Source organism: Varanus komodoensis, unplaced genomic scaffold (assembly GCF_004798865.1).
Source record: "Varanus komodoensis strain SLA01 unplaced genomic scaffold, ASM479886v1 scaffold37, whole genome shotgun sequence".
Lineage (NCBI taxonomy): Eukaryota > Metazoa > Chordata > Lepidosauria > Squamata > Varanidae > Varanus > Varanus komodoensis.
In genome coordinates, this window is record NW_025335889.1 from 1,627,878 (window position 1) to 1,654,404 (window position 26,527).

The 26,527-nt window shown below is 38.5% G+C and overlaps 1 protein-coding gene across 9 annotated transcripts in view; it reads right to left on the reverse strand.

The window, feature by feature from the left end:
* Positions 1-26,527, reverse strand: part of STAU1 (staufen double-stranded RNA binding protein 1) — a 44,588-nt gene that overhangs the window by 14,748 nt on the left and 3,313 nt on the right. For 4 of the 9 annotated variants that reach the window (XM_044440238.1, XM_044440237.1, XM_044440232.1 and 1 more), the window contains exons 2-8: positions 19,937-20,007; positions 16,274-16,550; positions 14,285-14,409; positions 12,362-12,518; positions 5,783-5,921; positions 4,486-4,651; positions 731-829 (exon numbers count right to left, since the gene is read on the reverse strand). In XM_044440238.1, coding sequence (XP_044296173.1) covers positions 731-829; positions 4,486-4,651; positions 5,783-5,921; positions 12,362-12,518; positions 14,285-14,409; positions 16,274-16,478 — 891 coding nt within the window. In that variant the 5' untranslated portion in view covers positions 16,479-16,550; positions 19,937-20,007. Of the gene's footprint in view, positions 1-730; positions 830-4,485; positions 4,652-5,782; positions 5,922-12,361; positions 12,519-14,284; positions 14,410-16,273; positions 16,551-19,936; positions 20,008-20,169; positions 20,311-26,527 lie in introns of all 9 variants that reach the window. The other 5 variants (XM_044440240.1, XM_044440239.1, XM_044440233.1 and 2 more) reach the window with 4 other exon arrangements.

Consider the following 26,527-nt stretch of genomic DNA (forward strand, 5'->3'; position numbering starts at 1 on the left):
CTGTCTACTTCCCAGCACAGATCATCCATTAAGGTGACCAAAGCAGTATGCCCCTGGAAAAATAAGCCAACTTCAAACTATAGCTAAGTAAATATTTATTTACTTATTTTTATATTGCCCAATAGCTGAAGCTCCTGTGAAACAAAAGCTTCCTAACTCCTTCTCCCAAACATGAAGAAGAAGAAGAATGGAGAGGAAGATGTTTAGCCCTGAGGCTTGCTACAGCCTGATCACATCTTGCTAAAACTATGTGACATGTGAATGCAGCCAATGGATCCAGCTTCCACAAGTAAGCATTCATTTGGGACAAGGGGCTTTGCTGCTTCCCCTTCTCGCTGCAGCCCTTACACACCTTCACTAGTTGCTCCCGAGGACTGTTCAACCCTCTGAAATGGTACAGGATACAACGTAAAGGCTGCAGCAGAAATCAGGTACAGCACCCCCCCACTCTGCAAATGCCTTTCACTTTCACCCCAAGCCAATATGTTTGCATACTGGTGGCATCTTCCTTTCCCTTCTAATATTTTGGAACACTGCTGTTAGCACACATCTTCCAATTCTCCTTTTCATAGATTTCAGGCATGATATAAATAGAACTATGAATCTGGGCATACACTAATACTCAATTTTAATGGTCACTTGTATTCAACACAAAAGTATCCCTGTCAAGTGTATTACTATCTTCAATATACTAAAATAAACCACTTTTAGAGCAATTAACTAAACCTACCTCAAAATTCACAGGCAAGTTCCTTTTAAGTGCAATCTCAAACACTTGGCTTATTTCAGATTTATTGAGATTTTCATCATCTGGTTCTCTCCCATTAATCTAAGAGAAGAACAATTACATTGAAGAGGCTTCTTGCACACCTGTCATACCAGCTCACTGACAAGACTGCCACAACACAGTACAGGGTTAGTATAGGGATTTTAAGCAGATTAGACTGAAGGACATTTCACAGTACAACTGTGACACATGCAAGTGAAATGACCAGAAATTATTCCTTTGTCTGAGAAATGATTTAGGAACACTGGGTAGCTCTAAACAATGTAGGGGTATGTGCTAGGTTACTTTTGATGTACACATGACAATACTTGCAGGCAACATGTTAAAAAACTCTCAAGAAATTTCAGAGCTTTAGCACACACTATTCTCAATAGACAAGGCCAAGGTAATCTTCCCAATTACAGGTCATTATCTTCTCACCATCCCCATCTACCACCTGGAAAATCAAGTTTAAAATAGAGAAGAGTTTTCAAAAGCAGTTTGCAACATAGCACAGGGACCTACTACGGAAAGGGAAGGAATAAAATATGGCAACACACTGAAAACCAAAAACCTCAGTTCAGCTAAGGCAGCTCTTTGAATCTCAGCTGCAGTATTCAACCAGTGAAGACTGGATGGATGTGATAGTCCCTTGTGGAAAAGGACATATTATGCACTGTTGCAAGGATAGACCACCTTTTTGGCTCCAAGGGACACGTTGCTGACAATGGAAGCGGCAAGTGGCATGCTTTCCAGGGTTAGGGTTGCACCAACTCTTTGGATGAGGACTGTGAGGGTTGGGAACAGGGAGCACAGGAATTGAGATGACAGAGGAGGGTGAGGTTATCTCAAGGCTGAGGTCTCTAGGTGCTCAGGAAGGCCATGGGAACACACAGCGTTTGGAAGTGAATGGAGAGGAGGAAGACAGGCCAATGCCCAGTCTGGTTCCTTGCAATGGCATGGCCTTGGATTAAAAGGGCTACCCAATTAGAAGACCAATTACACAGATCTAGGAGAATGGCCCCTCTCCACAGTGGCCCACCCAGAGGGGTGGAGCCCAGGGTAATGAAAAGGAGGGGATTTGGAAGGAACTTAGTTTGGGTTTGAAAAAAAGCACCTTGTTCATGCACAGAGACTTGTCTTCTTGTGGCTATAGTTTGTTAATTGTGAATTGGAAATGAAGAGCAATTTTGCAAAGACGGAATAAGTAAGGAGAAACTCAGCTCCCGACACACATGTGGAGTTGGCTCCCTGGCCAGGGGCTGCACAAGCCTGCACTTAACAAACTCTCACTCCTCCTCTCACATCTTGATCCAGCTCCCTGAGAGGAAAGGGTTTATCCTCACTGTTCAACTCAGCAATCCCAAACAAGATTGTTGGAGTTTGAGAGCAAAGCCTCTTTTCCAGCAGGCTTCTTCCACTTCACTGATAACAGGGAAAGGCTTTTAACCATGCCTTCCTCCCATTCACTATAGTGGGAAAGACAACATAGGGAAATAAATCTTGTCTGCCTTCTTTCCCAGCACGACAGGGCTATCAGGAGCCATACTCTGCCGGGAAAGAAATGTAGGTTAGTGGTTGTACCCACGGGCTACCACCCCAGGAATGCTGCAGACAGAATTAAATTCAATCAGAAGGGTAATGTCAAAAATTGATGTTTCAGAATAAATCACTTTTCCCCCCAGTAGGAAATGCTGTGGTTAGTTTGGCTGCCCACCATTCACAGTACCCTCATTTTTGCTACTCAAATATGCAAGGATTTAATTTTATATTATTTATATAACAAGTGTATGTGCATAAACTGCAGCAATACTGATGAATTAGTGGCTTTGGAGGATGGTTATTATTGAACTATGGAGTTATGTACAGAGAAGATAATGGCAGAATGCTATTTTATAAGATCAGAGTAATTACACTTTTAGTTTGATCCATTTTAGGGTACCAGTTTATAATCGGATTACTCAAACAAACTTCTATTCATTCAAAAAGCAGCAATAATGTTAGGCCTAATTAAAGCCATTTATACATAAAAGTCTGAATGCATTCTTTTGACCATTCATGGTAAATAACTAGTATGCTGAAGAGGGCCTTCTAACTAGTGCAACCAAGCAAAATAGTCATGCCATGCAGAGATAAACATCACAAATACAATCATGCAAAATTAGGTAACTGCCACCAATTATAGAACAGGGCAACAGAGAAAGGGTAATCAGGAGAGAGGAAGCACATAACAACTCTTCAAAATTTTGTTGTTCACAAGGAACAATGGAAATGGCAGGTGAAGGAATAACTAGGATAAATGATGCTATTTATGAATAGTTCAGGGTACAGAAGATGCATTGCATGTAAAGGAAATAAGATTCCAGATTTGATCTTTCTGGTTAAAACATCTCAGGTAGCTGTGCTGGAAGAGTGCCCTACCAGACCCTGAAGAACTGCAGAAGATCAAGGTAAATAGAAGAAAGCTAAACTACTCAGGCTGCTTCTAAGGTAAAGACAAATTAAACAATCTTTCATGGATGCCAGTGAATGATGCCAGTAATTCAATTTTGCTTCTACTGCTAGCAGGGAATATCCTGTAGCCAAAGGTTATGGATAAAATAGTCAGATGCTGACAATTATTGAAAAGATTCATGCTAAATTTGCAAAGAAGTGGCAGCCTTATCAATAACATTTGGCCACCAGCATTATGCAAGACATATTTATAGGATTCCACTGGCTGGGGAGCATTTCTTAAAAATGGTCTATGTGAAAATGGGTCCCCACTCATCATTTCTACAATGTTTGGAGCACTATAGGTGTAACACTATCTGAACTAGATAATATCTGGCAGAGGTTTAGTCATAGACACACCTCAAGTTATAGAATGTCTTCTCTATCATTCTAAAATGCACTAAAAATAGAGTTTGGTGCCCAAAGTCATGTTTTAAACTTAATCTAAAATTCAGAAATTGAGCTCATTTTCCCCCCGAGTTCTAGGTAGCTCCACTAAGAGCTAGCCTTACTGAAGTCATGATTTTCACAAAGCAATGTAGCTAAGCCATTCAATCATTCAAATGTCCTCTTAAAAGATAGCATACTGCATTTGTAGTACATAGTCTAGGCTGCATCACTCAGCCAGTGAGGACCAGTTGAATGGATAGGACTGCTTTGTGATGGTGTGAAGAACAGAGTAAGAAAGAGTCATCATAACATAGGAGGCCAAAACTCAATGAATGAACCCTTCCCATCCTGCAAGCTAGACTTACATTAAGCTATTCGATCTATTAATTATCAAAGCCCTGAATTACTACTATTACTACAGCTAGTCACACTCTGCCACAGAGCATGCATTCAGTTTAAGCTATGTGGCTACACTACTTTTAATACCTATGCCTTTGATAAAGCAATTTCTATCTTATATTTTGTTACAGATTGTGCAAGCAGCCTCTGTACCCCAGGGATGCTGAAGAACAACTGCTGCATTTATGTCTAGTAAGCTGTGAGTATCTCAAGGATTTACTGCAGCAAAATGGAAGTCACCACAATTAAAATGTTATTTCCAGCATGCAGCAGGGGCAGACAGGCTAGGACAAATAAAACAATATATGTGCATGAGCCTTTAAACATTAGAGCGACTGTGTTTTGCACAAATCTAGCAAACAAAGCAAGAGTTTGCTTTCAGTAAACTTCAAAGCACAGAGTTCAAGTGAAGTTTGATAATGCTCCACACATACTACCTCTGGTTTCTCAGGCAGGGGCTCATTTTGCAGGATTTTCAGTGCTTTAGCAGCTGCATCATGCTTAGCAGCCTGTCTTGTTCTACCTTTCCCATGAAACTGCTGTCCCCCAATAGAAAGCTCCACTTGATAGAGCCAGGGTCCCACAGGAAATGGATAGAAGTACCTAAAAACAGGAAGACTTAACATGTCAGATTTGGGATGTACAATAAGGTTATTTCACCAGAAGACTAAATTTAAATAAAGACTTAAATCAAAAGCCATTACTGAAAACAATGCACAAAAAGTTAGCTCTTTAAAAATGTACTGTTGGATTTTGTAGGACTTAAGTGTCTACATTTGTACAACAGAAATATTAAGAACAACTAAGGAACCATTACACAAAACACTTATAATCTCAACTAGTACATTAATATACCATCAGATATTTTTCATACTCAATAACATTTTTTAAAAGTTAACACATTTGTGTTAGTAACTTATTTTGTCTATTTTAGCCAAACCAGCTCTAAGAAAGCAAAATGCGGGTGCTCTCCAATGCTGCACAAATTTATACAAGAGATCATTCTCTTCTCCTCTCTTGCATCAACCCCTCCCCACCCCAAATTTGACATGGCATTTCCCCAACCTCTGGAGCAGATCTGGAACAGGTGGGGGCATTTCTTTGATGAATGGTCACAGTTGGATGCAATGCTAGAAGTTTAGTGGTGTGTGTCCAAAAAATGCAGAGCACCCACCTGTCACTTGCCAAGTGTTCGCTTTTAATCTCAGTTTGTGGTTTTGCTACAGTGCAGCACAAGATAAAATTTGGGAGAAGAAAAATGGTTGTACAGCTTCTCTGAGCATAAGTAAAGGCAAAAGAGCAAGCAATTACTAGTTTTCACTTTGAATCAAGAAATAGAGATAAACAAGTACTTTAAGGAATCTGAAAAGCTCTGAAAGAGTACAGGCAGCCTCATTAGGGAGAGTAAGAGTGTTGCCTGAGGCAGAAGTGTGGCTTAATTGGTTAGGAGGCAAAATACCAAGTTTTCTTATTCCTCAGCAGTGCAAAGTAAAAGGCTCTGCTCGACATTCATGTTTTGCACTCATGCACTACTTACAAATGCTCAGGAGTGCAGTCCCCTTTTCTACCAGCATTCTATTCCTTGAATACTTCGGTTGCTCTTAGCCTTTTCACTCTAAGTTTTCTGCTCCAGATAGTATAGAGTTTTGCCAGAAGAATCACCCATTTTGTGCCATGGCTGTGTTTGAGAAGGCTGCAGCATTACTTTGGGGAGAATGTCATGGCAGGACATACCGTGGGGGATAAGCACCACCTCTCATATTGTAGTTGTAGGTGGACCTCATCTCCGTGTAAGGATCTATGGGCTTGTACATAGGTTTCTTTCCCAGCTTCATACAAAGTGCATTCAGCTCCACTGTGGGGGTTACACTATCTAAAGAGAAGAAGATAGAGCAACTGTTAAAAGTCTAATAGAATCCCACGCTATGTCCTTGAATGTTCATTTGAAGTTTGGTGAAGGGGAAAAAAGAATCCTTGTGCATGAAAATCAACTTTGCGGTATCGAAAGTCTTTTCATTTAAATTTGCTAGAAAAAGTTAAACTATTTTACAGAAACTGAATGTTAACGCAAATGCCAGCTGAAGATGTTTTTGCCGTACCATGTGGCTTGATTTTTATTTGCGAACTGGCATTTGACTGAAAAGCTTGGTAGTATACGTACAGAAAAAAAGAAAAAAAAGAGTACAGCAGACATGTCGTTCTTAATTTTGCATTACATATGCTTTTTTCCCATTTCACTGAGAGCTCCTTTATGTTGCTCTGTTGCCTTTTCCTGACTATCAGTCATTTCTTATTTGCATAGGGCTGTAAGCACTGTTTGCAAATATCGGTTCTGGAGAAATAAAATCACCGGCAGAGATGCAAAGAAGTACTCAACCAAGTTTCTCCAAATGCACTGGAGTTTTCCAGCAGCACAATCATATCCAAACTGTACCTAATTGTGTAATTCAGAAGTGAAAGTTAGAGGATCCTCCAAAGTAGCATCTGGTGAAGTGCAAGACACTATGACTGACAGGGATTTTTTTTAATAAATACATATAAGCATATTAGGCACATGAATGCAATGTTACAAATACCAGCTAAGATTTTGAAACATCTCAAAAACCAAGCCAAATGGCTCTCTAGAATATTTTTCTTTGACTGAACATCTGGACATTTAGAAATTAGACATTTCTAAATTTATATCAGAAATTTACACAACTATCAAAGCAAGTCAACCATTCATGTTTGTAAAATTTCATGGTTAAAAGCAACAGAACAGAAAAAAGCAATCTTGCACAAGGCTGATATTACAGTACTGACACAATTTGTCTAGCAACAGAAAATGCTTTAGTACAAACCAGACTTAGGCTAGACAGGAAGTACCCTTGCATAAGACAAGGCACAGCATCCATGGGACAGCATCTTCTGGAATCTTAAAGCTATGTGTTCTTTGCATCTAAGCACCACAAGAAGCAACACTGAGAAGGACAAAGGTGCCAGGTATGGAGGGAGGTATGCGGAGGATAGGTGGCAGCAGAGTCAAGGAGATGAGAGAAGGGCAAGGAACTGGGCATACTGCTACAGCACTACTAAATTCAAAGAACCATATAATTAGTCCCACATAACCAGAAAAGCTTTAGATTGTCAGACAAGATTACCACCTTCCCTTCATCTCAAACTTCTATTCCATGGTAAGCTTCACTTAAAAACAGAAGTGTTTCATGACATGTCAAGGGTACTTGTCAGTTGAAAGGAAAAATGGAAAATAAAAACACTGCAGGCCCAATCACATTAGTCCCATTAGTCCAATCCAACTGGACTGGATGGGATTCACTAACAGCAAACAAGGGGCTGATGATCTTAGATTGATTATGGAACTTGGCTGCATTAAACATGGGGAAAATGACACAGGCATTACCTTTTTTGGATGGAGAAAAGGCCTTCAATAAAATTTACTGGAAATTTTTCTTTGAAAATTTGAAAATTTTTGGTTTTCTTCTAGAATTCCAGATATGGTATAGGAAACTGTTGAGCTAGAGTTAGAAGTAATTGCATCCTGTCCGAACTTTGCTTCATTTGAGAAAGGATGTCATCTTTCCCTATTGTTATGTGACTTATATTTAGAACCCGTGGGGTGCCCTGTTCAACAGAAGTCTAGTAATAATGGAATTGTGCATATTGCATTAGAATATAAGCTTATTATGAAGGATGATGATCTTCCACCATGCCAGTCATCAGCTTTGATTCAGACTATGAATGATTTTGGACATTTATCTAGTTATTTTTCTAACTGGTTGAAACTGGAACTCATGTCTACTGCAGATAATGCACTCCACAGTGTGTTATCACATAGGCAATTTAGACTTCATGCTAAGTTTATTACCCATCTGTGAATATTTGTCCCAAAAGACATATGACAAATACTAGGTTAAATTTACTTAAGTTGATTAATGACCTTGACTAATGGGCATCTATAAAGTTAAGTCTATGGGGAAGGGTAAATGCATTCAAAATGAATGTAATACTTCCTATTGTTTATGTTTTGTGTGGTATTCCTTTATAACTAGAAGGTATTTCCAAAGGCTTTAATGTTTCGTTTCATAAATTTTATGGGGTTCTACTGCACCATTAATATCTTTGAAAGGGATAAAACTTTTGATCAAAAAGGGTGGATTTGGCCTCGTTGACCTTTCAGGCCTATTTGTTAACCCTGACTGCACTTTAGAAGGCCAGATATTAAAGATGAAACTCAAATACTTTGGCCACCTAATGAGAAGGAAGGACTCACTGGAGAAGAGCCTAATGCTGGGAACAAGTGATGGCAAAAGAAGAAGGGGATGGCAGAGAATGAGGTGGCTGCATGGAGTCACTGAAGCAGTCGGTGTGAGCTTAGGTGGATTCCGGGGACTGGTGGAGAACAGTAAGGACTGGAGGAATGTTGTTCATGGGGTCGTGATGGGTCAGACGCGACTTTGCTAATAGCAACAACAAGAACTAAAATTTGGCCTTTTCCCCTTTGGTTAGATTCCTCTCCCTGGTCAATTCTTCATTTCTGGATCTTCTGCTCATTTGGATGGTATGGTGAGAACCCAATGCAACTAGATAATGCGTCTTCTCCAGCTGTGAGAAGTGCACTCCAGCTGTGGCAGCTGGAGAACTGTGCCATGTATTTTCACATCATTTTTATGTATTTTCACATGCAAAATTACTTTTAGCGAAAATCAGGATTTAAGATTGGCAAGGACATGTTTGCTTGACAGACTTGGACAGACTCACTGATTTTTAATTTGGATTAGCTTGTTAGTTCTGATGATGATTTTGCCATTTTCTGCTTTGCATACTGAACATAAATTGTCAGCTAAGGCTGTTTGAAAATATATGCAACTAAGAGATGTGTTAGAATCCAAGTTTGTTCTTAATACTTTTACAGCTGCAGAAGCACTGATGTTATTGGAGGTCTTAGAGGCCAAACAGCTGTGATTGCCCACAATTTGTGTATAAATATGTATTATCTCTAATTAAGTATGATACACAGGGCCTCAAACACGAATAATGAACTGTAGCATCCTGTTTTGTTCACACAATAGGTGCTCCATTATTATTTATTTTGCAAAGGGTCATAGCCCTTTGATTTTTGCTGACTTAAGCATAGCCAATGTTTCAAGTATACTAGATGCCACAACATCTCTTTGATAAGGGCTTAATTAAATCACCTGATTGTTGGAGATCTAATGCTGCTAATGGTTCTTCATATGTTTTGGCAATGCCCACTGGCTGCTTCCTTTTGGGAGAAGGTTGGGTAATTTGGGTAGTCATTGTGACAAAAAGGCATTTAATATGTAAGAATACACAGGTCCTTTTGATTTAAGTACACATCTCTTGAATTTAACGCAAAGGTCAATGCAAATTGTTTTGCTATGCCCTTTTGACAACTAAAGGGCTATTATTACAACATTGGAAGGATACCTAGATATCTATAATACAATGGGTACAGATTTAATACAGCTTTCTGTTTCTGAATAAGAAGACTCTAGAAGTGGATAAATATATGGCTATTTGGGATGCACTTGAAGTATATGTATAATTTTTAATAATGGTACGATGTTCTCTTACATATTGATATATGACATATAATATACCTGTAACTAGTGTTGTTGCTCTTTTTACATTGTATTCAAAAATTGAAAGGTTTTATTGTATTCTTTTTCTTCTCCGATTGTGCTGACTCCTTGTTTCTGTATTGTACTATCCATCCATCGTAAGCAAAGTACCTCTCTGGATCTCAACCTAAGCTTTCAAGATGACACAGCCCACCTATTTCCAGTTAAACTTCAGATACTTAAAAAGCAATTCCTACCTTTCAAGAAAAGCAAAGACAAATAGATACACAAAATAACTTCTACAATATCCTCCTTCATCTAATACTACAATATGCAGGCCTAGGTGGGCTACCACCTAATCTCGAAATCTCTTACCAGAGTGCACTTCATATTTTTTTCCTACTCTCTGTGAAAGACATGTTTGACTCTAGTGTTTGTCAGAGTTTTATTTTTAAAAATTATACATTCTATGAGTAATTTCCAACTTAGTACTACAAAGAATAGACCTAATGAAATGAGTGAATCTGTGTAGGACTAATGTTTCTTTTTAAAAAAGGATGACTTATAACACTAGCATAGGTTTGTTACCCCTATGATTATTTTTTTAAACTGGATAAACACCAGTACTAGACACAGTATGTTAAGGGAGGCTTTTCTAAGTAAAAGAACCAATTTGACAATATCAAATATGAAATTCTACCAGACAAATACAATCACTGTTTTTTCATGTGATGAAAATAAACTGTTCTAATCTGCTCAACAAAAACCAAACTTAGTTGAACCAATCAGTTATTGCCATTTAATTTATTTGCCAATTTTTATTTATGAGGGTGGGAGTAGGCCAAAGATAATGAAAGAGGAGGAGAAATACTGGAAGATGACAAAAGTGTCCAATATGCAAACTGTCATAGCTACAGGCTTTAAGAAAAATCTTATGGGTCCATTTTAAATAATTTCCCTGCATGCATGCAAAGCACGCAAAATGATATATGCAGTGCGACTGAGGCCTAGTTGAAAGAACAAAATGGTATATACAATACCTATTTAGTTGTAAAATAAGTGTTTAGTCATCTTAATTTGCACCACCAGCTCAAGAGGAACTAATGGAGTCATATCACTGTGAAACTTGATTAAAATCTATGATTCATATAAGACTTTTCTTGCTCATATATTGCATGATTTAAATTAATATATCCTGATGTAAACACCAATTTCCTTAAGTAAATTTAACTTTCATTTATAAATATAATTCTGACCATTTTAAATCCATTCAGCTGAGCCCACTCATGATAATATGTGGGCTCAGCTGAAGGAGCACCCCTTACATGCCCTCACGCCCCTTAAGATCTGTGGGAGAGGCTTTGCTCTGGGAGCCCTCTTTAAAGGAGATAAAAAGAACAACTACCCGGAGCAGGGCCTTCTCTGCGGTGGTGCCCAGATTATGGAATGTGCTTCCTGGAGAGGTGCACCTGGCGCCGAGTTTATACTCTTTTCAGCGCCAGGTTAAAAACTTTTTATTTAATTGCTATTTTAAACATTAATATTTTATCATTAACTGTCACGTTTTTGTTTTTATATAATTTTATGGAATTGTTACTGTTTTATTGGTTTTAATTGTACGTTTGTAAACCGTCCCGAGATGCCAAGGCATGTGGTGACGGCATATAAAAGTTTTAAACAAACATACATACATACATCTTGGCTAACACTAGACAATTTTTCCTCCAAAGAGGATTTGATTCTTTTTCTTCTTAAAATGTATTAGCAACATCTGTATAAAGTGACTAAGTAGCATACCCAGGTAACAGCAGATTTTTAAAAATGAAAGACTGACCTCCCAAGAAAATCTCTGAAAAAAACCGAGAGACTAAAGAGTAGCTCTGCACAACAGACTTAAGCTAATGGAGCCAAAGAATTTATGTACCATTGAACATTTGCAGGCAATTCTAGGGGCCAAAGATTAAATAGGGATTAAGCACCAGTCAGAAGTGATACTGAGACATTCTGAAAAGGCCACTGCATGAATTGGACTACAGCAAGCAAAGGCTTGACCCTCTAGTGACTGAAGCATTTTGGAATCCCAGAACTATTTCAATTTTATTGTATGACTTCAGACTGAATAGAATATGCAAAGTGTTTTGTTCCTGATTGCACAGTGAAGATCAGCTGACACAACTATATGCTACCTTAGCATCCATGTGCATGAGAAGATCAAGATTTCTGATGGAAAGTAATTGCCATGGAATGCCAAAATATGGCACTATGCTACTATGCATTAAAAATCAGTATAAGTTCATGTATCTGTACACTGAGAAACTTCAACATCAAGAAGTATCTCATATGAATAGAATAGTTGTAAAAGTTATATCCTTTTGTCCTTCTGTGCTGTCTTTTAGAATTCAAGTCTGAAGGAAGGGACTTGTCATATTACTCCGAGAGCCTTTGTCAGTGAGTTATGAGATACCAAGTCAACAGTGTGTGAAATCAAACTGTAGAGCTCCCATCCTCAATAAAAAACAAACTGTAATTACTTTCTTCTCCCCATGCCCCATCCAACCGTGTTTAGATTGTTTGCTATGTTTCCAAGGTTCTCTGCATATGCTGACAATGGCTAGAAATGTATAGAGTCTGAAGATTTTTAACAACAGACCACATTTTGCTAATGTACAATGATGCCCACATGCAGGCTATAACCCTATCCTATACAAGTCTTGCTAGCAGCTGCACATACCTGGGTTCTTTCCTTCATTACGTGATGGGCGAGCTGTAGGTTTAGGAAATCTTGTCCCTTCCAAAGCTTTGGCAGCAGCTGCATGTTGAGCTTTCTTAATACTAGTTCCTTCAGCTTCCCAGTGCTGGTCCCCAAGAGTCAGCTGCACTGTAAACACCTAGACACGAGCAGAAATAATTGTGTCAATCCACTGCCTGATCTTGCATATGTGAGAGGTTCATATATGCAGCCCAAGGTCCGAACATGCACATAACAAAAGGCAAATGTATACAACATGGATGGCTGTTGCCACTCCTACACTATTTGGATTTCTGTGGGCCTGAGCTGTGTTTGAAGTATTTGCAAAACTTTGGCAAACCTGAACCATGTCATACCCTGACCAGGTTTGAATAGCATGCTGTTGCTTGTTGTGGGTTATTAAGTTCATGGTGACTCCTAGCTTTTGTAACCCCTACTTAGAAGTTGTCAAATTGTGCAAACCTAGCAAGCATGAGTCATGCAAGGGTGGAACAATCCTTGCCTAACCTTAGAACAAACCATGGTTTGTGTTATTTAACCCTCACATAACCCATGCCTGCCAGGTTTGCCAATAAAAATACATTCTGAATGGGGGTTATATATTCAAAATGATGGCTGCACACACCCTACAGCTTTACATATGCATGTGTGTATGTCTCAATAACAACAGGGCCAGTGAACTGGAATCAGTATGTCCCCTGTAACTTCTCAAAATAGAGTCCGATGCCACATCTTCCCTGAATTATAAATACCACTTGTTGTGGCTATAACCATGTCTAGACTAGTGAAGGGGGAAAAGCACTGATGGACTCCAGGACAGTATTGTATATTTACTATAGGGAGTTAATTCTGCTTCGGTTTGTCTTTAACTTGATAAAGAAATTAACAATCTCATTTCCTGCGAAACTGATTTCTTGTAACACTGACTTATTAATAATGTTCTTTTGAAGGAAAACCCTACTAGGCTATTGGGATACATTGGGGATCTGACCCCATCCATCAAGTACTGAGACCAGTACATCACTTCAGAATTTTAGGTTGTCATTTTGTTTTCGTTTCCGCTTTTTACTCCCAGGTTTCCCATTTGCTTCCAGCAAAACAAATAGGCATCAGCTACACAATGCTACAGGCTCACTCACAGAGGCTCAGTACACTGGTCTCTGTATCTCATTCTGGAATATGTTTGGTTTGGTCTTCAATATTTCTTAGATTTAAGAGATTGCAGCGTTATAGAAAAACTCAATACCTTTCTATTTGCCCCAACTTAACCCCACCTGAGTGTTACATATTAGCACTTCATTTTTATTTATTATACTGTTTATATCTTCCCACTGCAGTTGTTCAAAGCGGTTAGCAAATACAGAGACTTAAATAAACTCCAGGAACCTAATCAATCACAGAATGCCCCCCTGCCCAACACACACATACCAAAAGGCTGCTGTCTGGACCTCAACATGTGAGCATGTTCACATGGGAAGGGTGTCATTCTGCTATGAGGGTCCCAAGCTATGAAAGATTTTAAAATCTTCACGCCAATACTTTGTACTGGGAATTACACTTACTACACTCAGATCACTTCACTGATCTTCTCATTTTCCATTCAAACTTATTCCCCTTCTAAAATATGAAAACAAATCCAGCTCTCCACTATCCCTTGAGCCTTGTTCGTAATAGCAAATTACAAACAAATTAAATTAAACTTGTAAAAAAAATAGCTATCATTTTAGTTGTTCTCCAACTCATTAACCACTACGACCTTGTATTTTGGCACCAAGGAAGCATACAACGAAAGCCATGAGAGGTTCACACATTTTCCATGCTTAACTTTACACACAAGCTCACACACACCTTCAGTTCAAGACATCCTTTTATTTTAATTGTGAAAGTTACAGAAGCAGACTTTACCTTTGAGTGAGCTGGACCCTGCTCACTCAAAAGCTTATACTCAGGCTGAATCTTGTTGAAACGGGCTAACTCATTCACAAGACACATTGGGGTTTTCTCTTTGGGGTTTGCCATGTTAGAAGGAACTGAAAGACAAGACAAACAGCTATTTCAGTTTGTGGAAATAAAACTGATCTGCTGGTACTGCTACAAGTTCAAGAACTCCTCTTAGAATTCTGTTGTAAGGGGATTTTAGTACTCAAAACTGGGAGCACCGAGGCTTACATTTATAAAGCTAACCTGTTTCTGTAGAAGATGCTAGCACATTCAATATTCTGTAACTAAACTAAATCAGTTTGATGGAACCTGTTAGGCATCTAGAATACATGATAGAATTAGCCTTGCAATTTAAGATTTGACAGCAAGCAAATAGTGCTGTTGCAAGAACTGCCAGAAGGCAGGATCAAACTCATTTGTTTTACTAAATTAAATTTTTAAAACCCACCGAGAGGCACCTACATGCTCACTGTGTTGTTAAAGCTGTGGGCTTCATGTTTGATCTAGACAGCATGCTTTGCTCAGAACGATCACCAAATGCTATGACACATCCAGAGAGATGAATCCTAACAGCTCCTCTTACCTCAATGCTTCATGCCACTGCTTTGAGATCATTCATATTTTAATTTCATACTTGTTTAAATGGAAACAATTTCAGATCTATATTTTAATTTATCTGCTTGTAATCTGCCATCTCCTTTAACAAGGAGGCCCATTTGAGAGCTTCATTCCAGGTACAGCATTATGTTATATTAGCCACCCAGGTGTCATCCTGGTGTCATTTGGATAACCCAAAAAGCTTTACAGATACTTCAGCATACACACAAGGAAGTCCAAAACAGGAATGCCCCATGACTTCCAGCTTTCACTATTCTGAGAGCAGAAGCACATGATGCATTGCAAACTGCTTAAAAGCTCACTGCATAACAGCTGTAATAGCACAGAGCGCTGGCAATCTGTTGCATCTGGCTGAGCAGCAAGCTGCATATTTCTACATCTCCTGTTTCTCCAAATTCCCAAATGGTTTAGGAAACATGATGTTAGGCTTGTTAAATGGCCAGAGATGGCAGATGACCAACACTGACACACATATTCACAGTTAACCAAATTTCACCTTTTCCCAAGTGTTATATGTAACATCACCTATGAAGGCTGTATGGTTTCCAATCCTGATTTTGAGGGACTGCTCTAAACATAGGTACCCAAGTTGAATGGTACAGTGGCAAGTCATGCTTTGAGTAATGATTTAAGCCTATTTACAGTTCTCAGTTTAAACCATGATTTGGAGGATCTTCTGATTGCAAGCTCTTCAGGCTTCATCAGTGACAAGGTTGCCAAATTGGTAATGGACAGGGTATTTCTTCTTCTTTAAAATACTATATTGTAAATCAAACAGCTGAAGGATGCCATCATAAACAGCAGATTGAATTGAGGCAAGAAAAAAATTATTCAGTGCTCTGGACACTCCAATCTACCTTTGAAAATTCAAGCAGAAAAAGCTTAATTTGGTTTCAATGCCTGATTACTCCCCAAGAATTAGGCACATAAAACAGTTAAGTCATTTGCTAACAGACATGCCCTAATGGGTTAGAAAAAAAGTACTGAAGATATTCTTGCTAAGCATATATTACTGTATCCTACTCTTAATAGCAAATCAGAAAACACCACATTGAAAAGCTGACTAATTTTCAAATAACAAGTTTTAAAACCATAAAGCATTTATGAAGCACTGCTACCAAATGGTTTAAATCTCATTTTGCTCAAGTGTTCCATTCAAACCATTTCTGAAAAATAGTTAATATCAATAGAAGCAACTTCATTTCACAAGTACCAAATGTACAGTATACATATTGAGACCTGGTATTTGCTCTTAAGATATTAGACACCACCATTTTGAGGACATGTTTTGTACCAGACATGATTCAAACATAGCAAAATCACTTCAAAGCTTACCTGCAGCTACACTGGTAGATGTAACAGATGCAGAGGGTAAAGCAGAATTTTGAATAGGTCTACCTGCATTTTCAGAGGGCAATGAACTAGTGGGAGAAGGAATACTCAGAGGCTGTGCAAGAGATTGATTCTTGTTTAGTAGTTGGCCGCTAGAAAGAGTAGCAGATGGATTCTGGATCTGAACTTGAGACATGTTGACTTCCATCCAAAACAAACCACAGCAGGTAAACTTGGCTTTGAAAGCAGGTTATTTCTGTACAAGTGCTTGAATTTCTGCCTTAAATATAAAGAAAAAGGAAGTAATTATTTGTCAATTGCTTCCTCCCATTTCCAGATCAAATACACACTGAGATGCCACCAACCCCACTCAGCCAAATGCCCCAAGATTTTCTGTTTAGCTGTTGTCTATACTGCAGCACACATAAGGAATCTATAATTTCTATGTGCTTATTAACTGCCAATTACTTTGGACAATTCAGTAAAACCATTTATAATACCTGTACAAAAAATTAACCTATTGATGCCTGTACTGAAGATTGCTGTTTTAGATTTAACCTTTGTTTCTCTTGCTGCCTTATAGAACTAAGTTTGTACCACTCAAACACATAGGCATTAACAATGTCTTTCAGAAAGCTTATCACTGAGAACAGTATCCTTCACAATATATTTGACTTAAACATGCATCTTTCACTTTTGTATAAACTTTCTTGATTGGAGGGTAAACCCAACTTCCCCTAAAGTTATTTAGTATTAAGTTTGACTGATAATTATTCCATTTTTTGTAAACAAAACAAAACAAAACACAAAAAAACAAAACCCCCAAATCCTCTGATGCAAACCAAAATAGTTATACTTGTTGGTTGCTTGCAAAGCTAAAGCTGGTAACTATTCCAAGTACCTTACTATCCTACATACTTCAAATCTTGTCTGCATTACCTTCCAGTCAAGTAAAGCAGTGCAGGAACCCTGTGACTCTCTATGTATTTTAGCCTATGGTGCTCATCAATTCTCACCACTGACTTGTGGTGATAGGAGCTGCAGGCCAAAACAACTGGAAGCCTGCAAGTTGCCAACATGGATATAAGGAATTGCCCATTCTGCCCTAAGAATATTAGAAAGACTAGTATTTTTTACAGTTTTATGTGCAACTACATACCTATATCATATCTAATATTACATATGAATGTAAAAATACTAATCTTATGAAGGGACTTCCCTAGTTTAATAAAGATAAGAACTCTAAGTGTATAGAGCTAACCCATCACATGTACTTAAGATAAAATTATGAGTTCTCAGAAGTGACAACAAATCTTCATTGCTCAGTTAGAATCAGTAAAGACAGTCTCAGACATCCTCTCTCACTATGGTAATACTCTGGAGACCTTCCCCTGGCCCCCTTTTGCTTCCTCTTTCTATGGTTGTGATGATTTCCTGCAGTAATTTTTAAAAAATTAACAAACTTTATGGTAGTTCATTTGTAAGTACTGGTTGTTCATAACTCAGATGTTTGTAACTCAGGGCCTGCCTGTGTGCAGCAAGTGAAGACTACACTCCCAAGAATAGTTGCATTCTAAGCCAAATACTTGTAATTATACTAGCTGGTTTTCTAGCCAAATAATGCACATTCAGGTTCTAGAGCAACTGAACCAAATCACACCATGTCAGACAACAAAGCAAATTCTGGGAATTCTGACAAGTTATCTCACATAAAAGCAAAAATCTTAAGTATTGCTGAACTCAGGCAAGCGTTAACTTGTTTAATGGAAAGCAAATATCAGCAGATGAAAATTTTAGAGAATGGTATGACAAAATCAGTTTCTAAGTCTTATTTTTCTACTTTACTAAAGAAGCAACACAGACCAAAATGTTCTGATATTCTGACAACTTCACCCCTTTTATTGCTTCAACAACCAATACAATGCTTCTCAATGGAACTGCCAAAGGCAGATTTTTAAATTTCTCTTCAGCTTTTCCTTTAATTATCTAGGAAGCAAAGAGTGCTACTGTGCTTTAAGTCTTCAACAACATGGCACCACTCTCTGTTTTATGGATTTTTTTGAATTCCCAGCTCAGCTTTAAAATGGTCACCCTTAAAATTGGCAATAAGGGTTAATAAACTTAAGAAAGGAACCATAATGCAGCAATAGAAAGGTAGGAATATTAGAGGTGTATCCAATGTTGGTCCTACTTGGAGCAGACCTACAGAAAGGAACGGGGCAATGGATACCATCCTTAAAAGTGTAGGGACAGTGGCATCATCATCATACTGTATCGCTTGTTGGCCCTGGTGAAAATACAGGCCTCAGGGGTGGAGTGCATTCTTGGAACCTGGAACCTGCAATCCTGGGCATATTAAAGTAAAAGAATTAGTAGTATCTCTGCCAGAGACCTAGAAAGCTGCTGCCTGTTATATAAGCTAGATGATCAAACAGCTTGACCTGGTATAAGATAGCTTCCCATGCACCTAACTTTCCAATAAAGAGATTTAAGTTGCTTTTCCTCTATAACTCTGATATTAGAGAAAACTCACACAGACACACTCTTCCTAGGCCTTTAAAATCTGTGGCAATTTCCCTACAGTTGAAACTATGAAGTTTTCTAGGTGGAGCAGAAAGATGTATACTAAATATGTGACGGAAGACTGGGAGGCCACTACCAAAAGTAGACACAGCTAGTTTACAAGGTAACACTTGCTTAATTCTCATTACGAATCTTCATATGAAGTCAATTTCTGATGCACAAACAGAAGAAAATGGCCACCAAAGAGTACCAAAGCTTCCACCCCCCACTCTGATTTTCAAAACCCCTTTTAATTTAATTGGAGCTGCTGCTTCCCTGTTTTATTTATTTATTTATTTGGCTGTTGCTTAAAGTTCTCTCCAAATAGCCATGAAATTTTAAAGCTCAAATAATGAGAATGTGGTTTCTATTTTAAGATGGAACATATTCACAAATATGCAGCAACCATTACTCATATAAATGATAACAAAACTGAAGCCAGAAACATAAACTATCACTGAGCAAGCCAGTTCTTTTTACCAAAGCAGCTATATGCACTAACTGAATGGCTTAACAGAGAAGGCCTTTTCTATAAAATGATTCTCCCCACATCCCATATTACCCCTTTCAGAAAACCTGGATGCTTCCCATTATCTTGACATGTAATTGACATTTTGCATCCCAGAAGCTGTCTAGAATGACTCACTACCACATTAAGAATACTGAGTCACCTAGGCAAAAGAGGCGAAAGACAAAAACTGGTTTTCTGCTGAAAGTAGACTTCAACTTTAACGTATGCAGTTCCTAAAGATACATATTTAGCATACCTAATCTAATTATCATTATTTGCATTAATATTAGGCTACAGACTACAGGAAGCTGAAGAAGTGAAGTTGGGCAGAGATGGATTTGGTTGCGCATTGCACCACCATGCAAAATTGTTGGCTGTAAGATTCAAGAACCTTTTGACAAACTCCTGACTGTTAGAAGTAGACAAAGACTTGAGCTTCAGAGTAAATACAATCTGCACACAGGCATTCAAGCAAGAAAGCTGCAAAATTCCCATATATGTATGTCCACAACTAAAGTTTCTTAGCGTTTTCCTCCTCAAAGTATCTACCTGTGATAGAAAGTTGCTGGATTGTATATATAAATGTCCTGTACCTTTAGGTGATCCAGGAACAGTATACTTTTGACTTTAGTTCCAAGGGGATTATTTATATGCTGAAGATTGCCTATAACAGAAGGGAAAGGGTAGAGTTAAAAGTTGTTACCACTGAGCTTACTATTCCACAATGATCTATTCACTACTATCAACAATGTCAGATGCAATTGAAAAATTCTCATTGAGTGAAACTGTCCACCATGTATGTTTTGAAAGACTAAGAAATGCTTACTTTTTCAGAAGTGTTAGCTGCAAATAAGCCACTGTACTCCCAAAAATGCTGATTTGAAGCATTTCACTATTCCACACATTTTTGAGATGGTTAACTGACAATATTTGATGCCTGCTCTTCAGAGCTAGCAAGCTGTTGATCCTGAAGGGAGAGAACAGGGAGTCTTGTTTCCATATTGCTAAAACAAGCCATGTAAGTACACTTCAACTGTGTTTGATTTTGGCAGTTGAGTCTTTTCTGTTGTAATGTGGTACTATTAACTAGTCTCTGTCCCTAATCCTACACAAGCCAGCATTTGTTCACACATGTAAAATCACACACACTGATCTAAAGCTTGCAATGGTCTTCTACATATGTGATGCACGGAAGGAGCCCTACAACACTTGATCATAAAATATGTCTCTCCCTTCTAATATTTATGGCATGAAGATCCTGTTCTGATCTAGGATTACACAGCAATGTCACTAGGCATTGTGAGTATATAGATCTAATGCGTTCTGCTTCCTTATGCATTCAAGTGCAACTTAAATGAGATGCTAGAGATAGAAAAGTAGCTACCTGTCTAGGTGATCAACTGTCAGCATTAGCACACTAGCATAGTCTGCAACTTGGATGCAGATCCTTGATATACTACCACACTAGGCATACAGGATCTCAAAACCAGTTTAAGTGTGGTGACAGTCACACATGAACCTAAAAGTTTACACATCGATTATCAGTTAATTCAGGTCTGAAGGCATCCCATTAATGTGAAAGTCCCTTTGTTTAGTTATATAAAAGGCGCATTCATCAAGATCATTCCCAGGTGAATATACATTAAGAATTTACCTGTGCTTTATAGTGATCAAATGACGTTATTAGAATATTTTACTGTGCTTAATAAGTTGAATATTTCTCATCTCTTTGATAAAATAGTTAACCAACCAACAAGTGTTACTGTATTTTTAAGGTATAGGAGTTACTATCTTGCCTATATACTGAGCAGCTTTCATTAATTTTCAAAGTTTTTAACTGATTACCTGCTGGCGAAGTTGAATATGCTCATCTTTACTACATATTTCATAGATACCAGCCTAGCAAGCTGAACAGGGAAACAGGCACATCCTCATGCTGAACAACTGCCCCACTGCCGCCTATCTAGACTTAGTTGTGACACATCAAGTGTGTGTTTTTTTTAACAATGGCAGTAAATAGACTGTAAAACCCTGATGACCATGACTTGGGCAACAATCTTTTAACTGCAATTCATACTACTCATTATATTAGGTAATATGACACTATCAGTTCTCCCATACTCCCCCACTCCTACACAGCCTTTTTGTGAATGGAGAAACCTAACTAGGAGATAAGTACAATTTCCTGCTACATTCTATTATTAGTGGAACTGTGTACAAAGAACACCACCCAAGCAAAACCTGATTTCATCATACTGATTTGCAAGACTGGAAATTTTAGAAAAATTAGGCACATAACTCTCCATGCTTTCCCACATTATAAATCAGAACAGTGCAATATGCTGAAATAAATGGGTTTTACAGAGTAGTAGGAGCAAGGCCCAAGTCATACTTTACTCTAGCACATAGTAAAGCATAACTAGTCCTTAAAAAGACAGGTAATTGACAGGTACATTTCAGAAGTAGAGACACACTAGAAAAGAGATAAATTTGATGAGATATTTGACACTACCACTCCATTTTAAAGGAATATAAATGTTTATAATTCAGAAAACAAAACTGCACATACAAAAGCTAATTGCAAAGCTTTGAGGCATTATTAGGCCAAAACTTGTTCATCACCCTCTTTAACCATTTTATGCATTACATGAGGGAAGCACACATACTAAGCAGCAGCAAAACCTCTGTGGGTCCAACAAAGCCACAGCTCTCCTATGCCACCTGGGGCCAATTAGTTCCCCATTTCTAGTAATCCTGTATGATCTGAACAAGTTTTAATTTGTCCCTATATCTCTGAAAGCACCCACCCTTTAAACTGACTCAGAATAGATGAACCAGCCCTCCCTCCTCAATCACTTTAAATATCTTGTTCCTTAATAGGAGCCAAGTCCATCAAGTTCTCTAATGGGGAGGGGTGACAACCTAAGTGAGGGAGAAAGTCCTGAAGCACATTGACACTTTTCCCTGGCTAGTCAAACGTTGGTATTTGTCAGTGGTGGGTTGGGATAGTAATGACTACAATGAAGCACAAGGGAAACCATGCTAGGGACCCTTCTTCCCTGTAACACTTTTGCAGTCAATTATTATCACTGTAACTACTAACCACTACCTTTCTCCCTGCTTCAAAAAGATTTTGGGTTATATCCAGCAATGTCTTTATGCCAGTGGAACAGACTATACAGGAGGACTGAGTTTACCTTCTTCCTGAAGATCCAAATATGCTCCCACCCCTATGGAGTTTTAAGAGCATATCTGAAGCGTGTGAAGGTGGAAAACAGGAACTGAAAATCCTTTTACAAAAGACTGTCCACTTGTGTCATGCTGGATTTCTCTCTCCCTATTCTACATTGAGCATTTATTGGCCTCACAAATTGTAGCACAGGAATGGAAACTGTGTGGCCATCCTGATGTTGTTTGACTGTAACTCCTAGTATCTCTCAACCTTCGCAATGGGAGTGCTAATCTAACACCATCCAGACGGGCTGCACATTCTCCACTGCTGCTGCACCTGATGACACACGTGCACAGCAGCCATCACCTGTTACACAGACACGCTCACCTTCATGATAAATGCTGGGTTGGGAGAGCAGAGGAACTAATAAATGTGAAGTCGAGTTTAAGAGGACCTGACTTCAGTAAACAAGCGGATCACAACTATTCCTGCCAGGGCAGCATCACCTGTTAGACAAAGCACTTGATCCACTGCATCTGAGAAACAGTGAATGAATGTTTACAAATAAGTCTATATAACTTTAGCAGATGCTTATTATATTATTTCAAAATGTTGAAACAAGCAAAACGTAATTCCTAAAAAGTTAACATATGAAAAGGATTCTGAATACAGAGGGGGTTTCAGTTATCTTAGCAGCTGACATATATGCCCGGTTTTGAGTTACAGCTTTTAAATAGAACTTCAAGCCCTCAGGGGTTTGCATTTTTTTCAGCTTTGGTGCAGTTGTCCCTAATTTTAAAAGGTTGAAATGTGCCTCTAAGTCCCAGTTACCCGCAACCCACACTACAGGGTTTGCATGCCATGACTCATTGGTTAAAAACTGAGTTGATCTGTCATGCATGCCTCTTCCACTTTAGTGCATAAACCAGTGATGAACTCATTCACAGGCTGTGCTGTGTCACATGCAAACTGAGACCACTTGATTAGGGTCTAAAACCCAATGGTTATCACAAGAACAAACCATGGCTTAATTGCTGGGTTGTTATGCCCTCAAACAACGTGTGAGTCATGCTGCACAACCTAAGGAGGAGCCGATAATGTATGTGGTCATGCAATAAGGTGGAAGAGGTAGGCATGATGCAGGTAGCATGCTTGTTCATACCTGACAACTCAAGTTTTTAAACCAATGAGTTGTTACATGCAAATTAGAATAAGGATTGCCAAACCATGGGTTATTAAGCTTGAGCCTGGATTATTAATCACAAGCAACACATGACTTGTTGGATTATAAATTAGGGTTCTTCAAACCACTAATTTTCATTACCAGTGAGCCCAGAACTGTGGGTTATTCGCTGGCTGTTTCACCTTGCTACAGCAAGGGTGGTAAAAAATGAAAAGCCGCTCTCTATGCCAGTAGCACAAACAGCACTGAGATACAGGAATGGAGTGGGCAAAGAAGGTCAGTAACCAAACAACCCAGGAACTGACCAAACCACAAGCAGTTTGTTCAGTCATCTGGCAGTCAAATAATCAGTTAACTATGGGTAAGGCATCAACTCATGGCAGCAAACCAAGTTATTGGCAGAAAGGAATTTTAACTTAACATATCTTTTGGGGGGAAGAGTATTGTGGCCCAGTGATTGCTGGAATGCAATGCATAGCCCATGAGGGCTTCAATTAAATGGAATCTGGCCCCCATACTGAAAGGTGCTCTGCACTCCTGCTGTAAATGCTGCACTTAATAAAAGCTATTAGGAGCCCATATTGCTCTGCACCTTTCACCAACCAAAAAGTGAATGCTTGGCAATGCCCCAAAAAGACCAAGATGCTACAAAATTATCAGTGATAGTTTAAATGTTTCATTTTCCAAGTGCTTTCACACTTAACCATTACATTTCTAGAGACATTATGCTTGTTATTTACATTAAGTCACATGGAACAATAGATAACAAGTAACTTAAAAATGGTAAAGAAACCACAGCTCTGTAACAATATATTACTGGTTGGGGCATTCTGGGAACTGCAGGCATTTTTCCTGTCTAAACTTCCATAGGATTGCACCTTTAATGAAAAAGGAAAGGAACATAGAAAAGCTTATGAGTTTCTAAAGTGTACATATTGAAAAATAAGTGCTCTGCAACATCAGGAACAATGAATCACTTCCATTACATAGTAAAAGTAAAGCTACTGCTATCCATACAACACTTGACTAAAAGACTGATCAGAACCTATGTCTCTATTGTGTTGTGTGGCTTGTTTCTGAGAGTGGTCAACAACCTGCTATGCAACTGTGGGGCGGCGGCGCGGGGGGTTATGCTGTACCTGCTTTCTGCCTCTAGCACACTAGGTCTGACTTGCATAGACTGAACTGTGAAGGACTGGTGGATGATGAACTGTCATATCCTAGAATAGGTGGCATTTTTTTTAGATTGCTTTCTATGCTACTGGTATATAAATTGCTGTAGAGAGGCAAGAACCTTGCCTTTCCGTGATGCCTGACACAAATAGGCTTTAATTTATTAAAACATTTACAACATAACTGCTGTTTAAAGCATATAATTAAAAACATTATCCAAAACCAGAAAAGTCTTAATGTAGAATAAGACTAGCTATTATATTGGCCTCTTTAAAAATGCAAAGAGCAGTTTCTGAAACATACTGCAAGCTAATTAAGATTAATTAGAACTTTAAAAAAAGCATTAGCTTTCTTATTCAGTTGTGATTTGTTCAACTCTGACCTAGCCCAACTCTTGCCTACTTTGTCACATATCACTGTTACAGGACAGTGTTGAACTTTAATTTCTGTTACTTACAATAGGGCCAAAGTTTAAGAGTTCCTACCTAGATTGGGATTTTTACATGCCATTTTCACATGGGATCCCAAATGTTGCCAGAACAGATTCACCAAGAGTTTTTCAAGGCTTACCTATTCCTGACACAGCTTATTTAGAACTGAACCCTCTGGTGACAACAGTGCAATGTTCTCAAAACCTGCAGTATACTACAAGAATTCCAGTTCTAAGTGTTATTACTTTATTAAATACCAAGGGACTGTTAAACTTCAAGCAGAACTTATTCATGGCTAGACACTTATATGACATAGCAAGGGAAAACAACAAAGGAAGAGAAAACAGGAATAAGTGAAGGATTAACTGATAAAAAGCATTGCTGCGTAAATTAGGGTTAAGGTCACACCAAAACAGATGTGCTAAATTTCTATTTAGCACATTGGTCTAGCAGTTCCTGGTTTCCACCCAATATAATGCTGCTGTTGCCTGTATGACCTACTTCTTCCTCCTCCCCACTTTGAAGAAAGACCACAGGACTACCATGAGAAAAGGGGCAGGGGTGGCGAGAAGAACAAAGCAAACAGTAAACACAGCAAACGACTAAGCATCACTAAGCATCAATGTTTATTAGAGGGGGGTTTGGCAGGTAAACAGGTGGACTTGACATTTGATTAACTGATGCATTCCCATAAAAATGAAATACACGAACATCAATGTGCATTTTCAGGTAATTGTAAAAAATACCCAAAACATCTGTACCCTACAGCTTATTCAAAATCAATGACAGTCCAACAGTACATTACCAAAGAGGGCACATTTAACTCATTTCTTCTAGCTCCAGTAATACATGGTATTATTTAATTCCAGATCCACAGGAGTATAAGATTTCCACAGTACATTATGCACAATAATAATTAGCTGAAAACAAAAAATATAGCTGATATTTTTATGGTCATGCTAGCTAGAACCCTTTACCCCTGGCAGTTAATCTTTACTGAGATTGTAGATTGACTTCAAAGTTCCTTCACAGAAAGAATGGAGGGATGAGAAAATTAACTCTGTCCATGCCCTGCTTTGGGAGGATCCTGAATCCAACCTACTGCGTATTCAAGAACAAACTTCCACAGCACCTTATAAACTGATTTTTCATTATCTACACCCAAAATCATGAGATGCATATTCACAACAACCTATATCACAATACATCTGTCAAGACTTTGAAA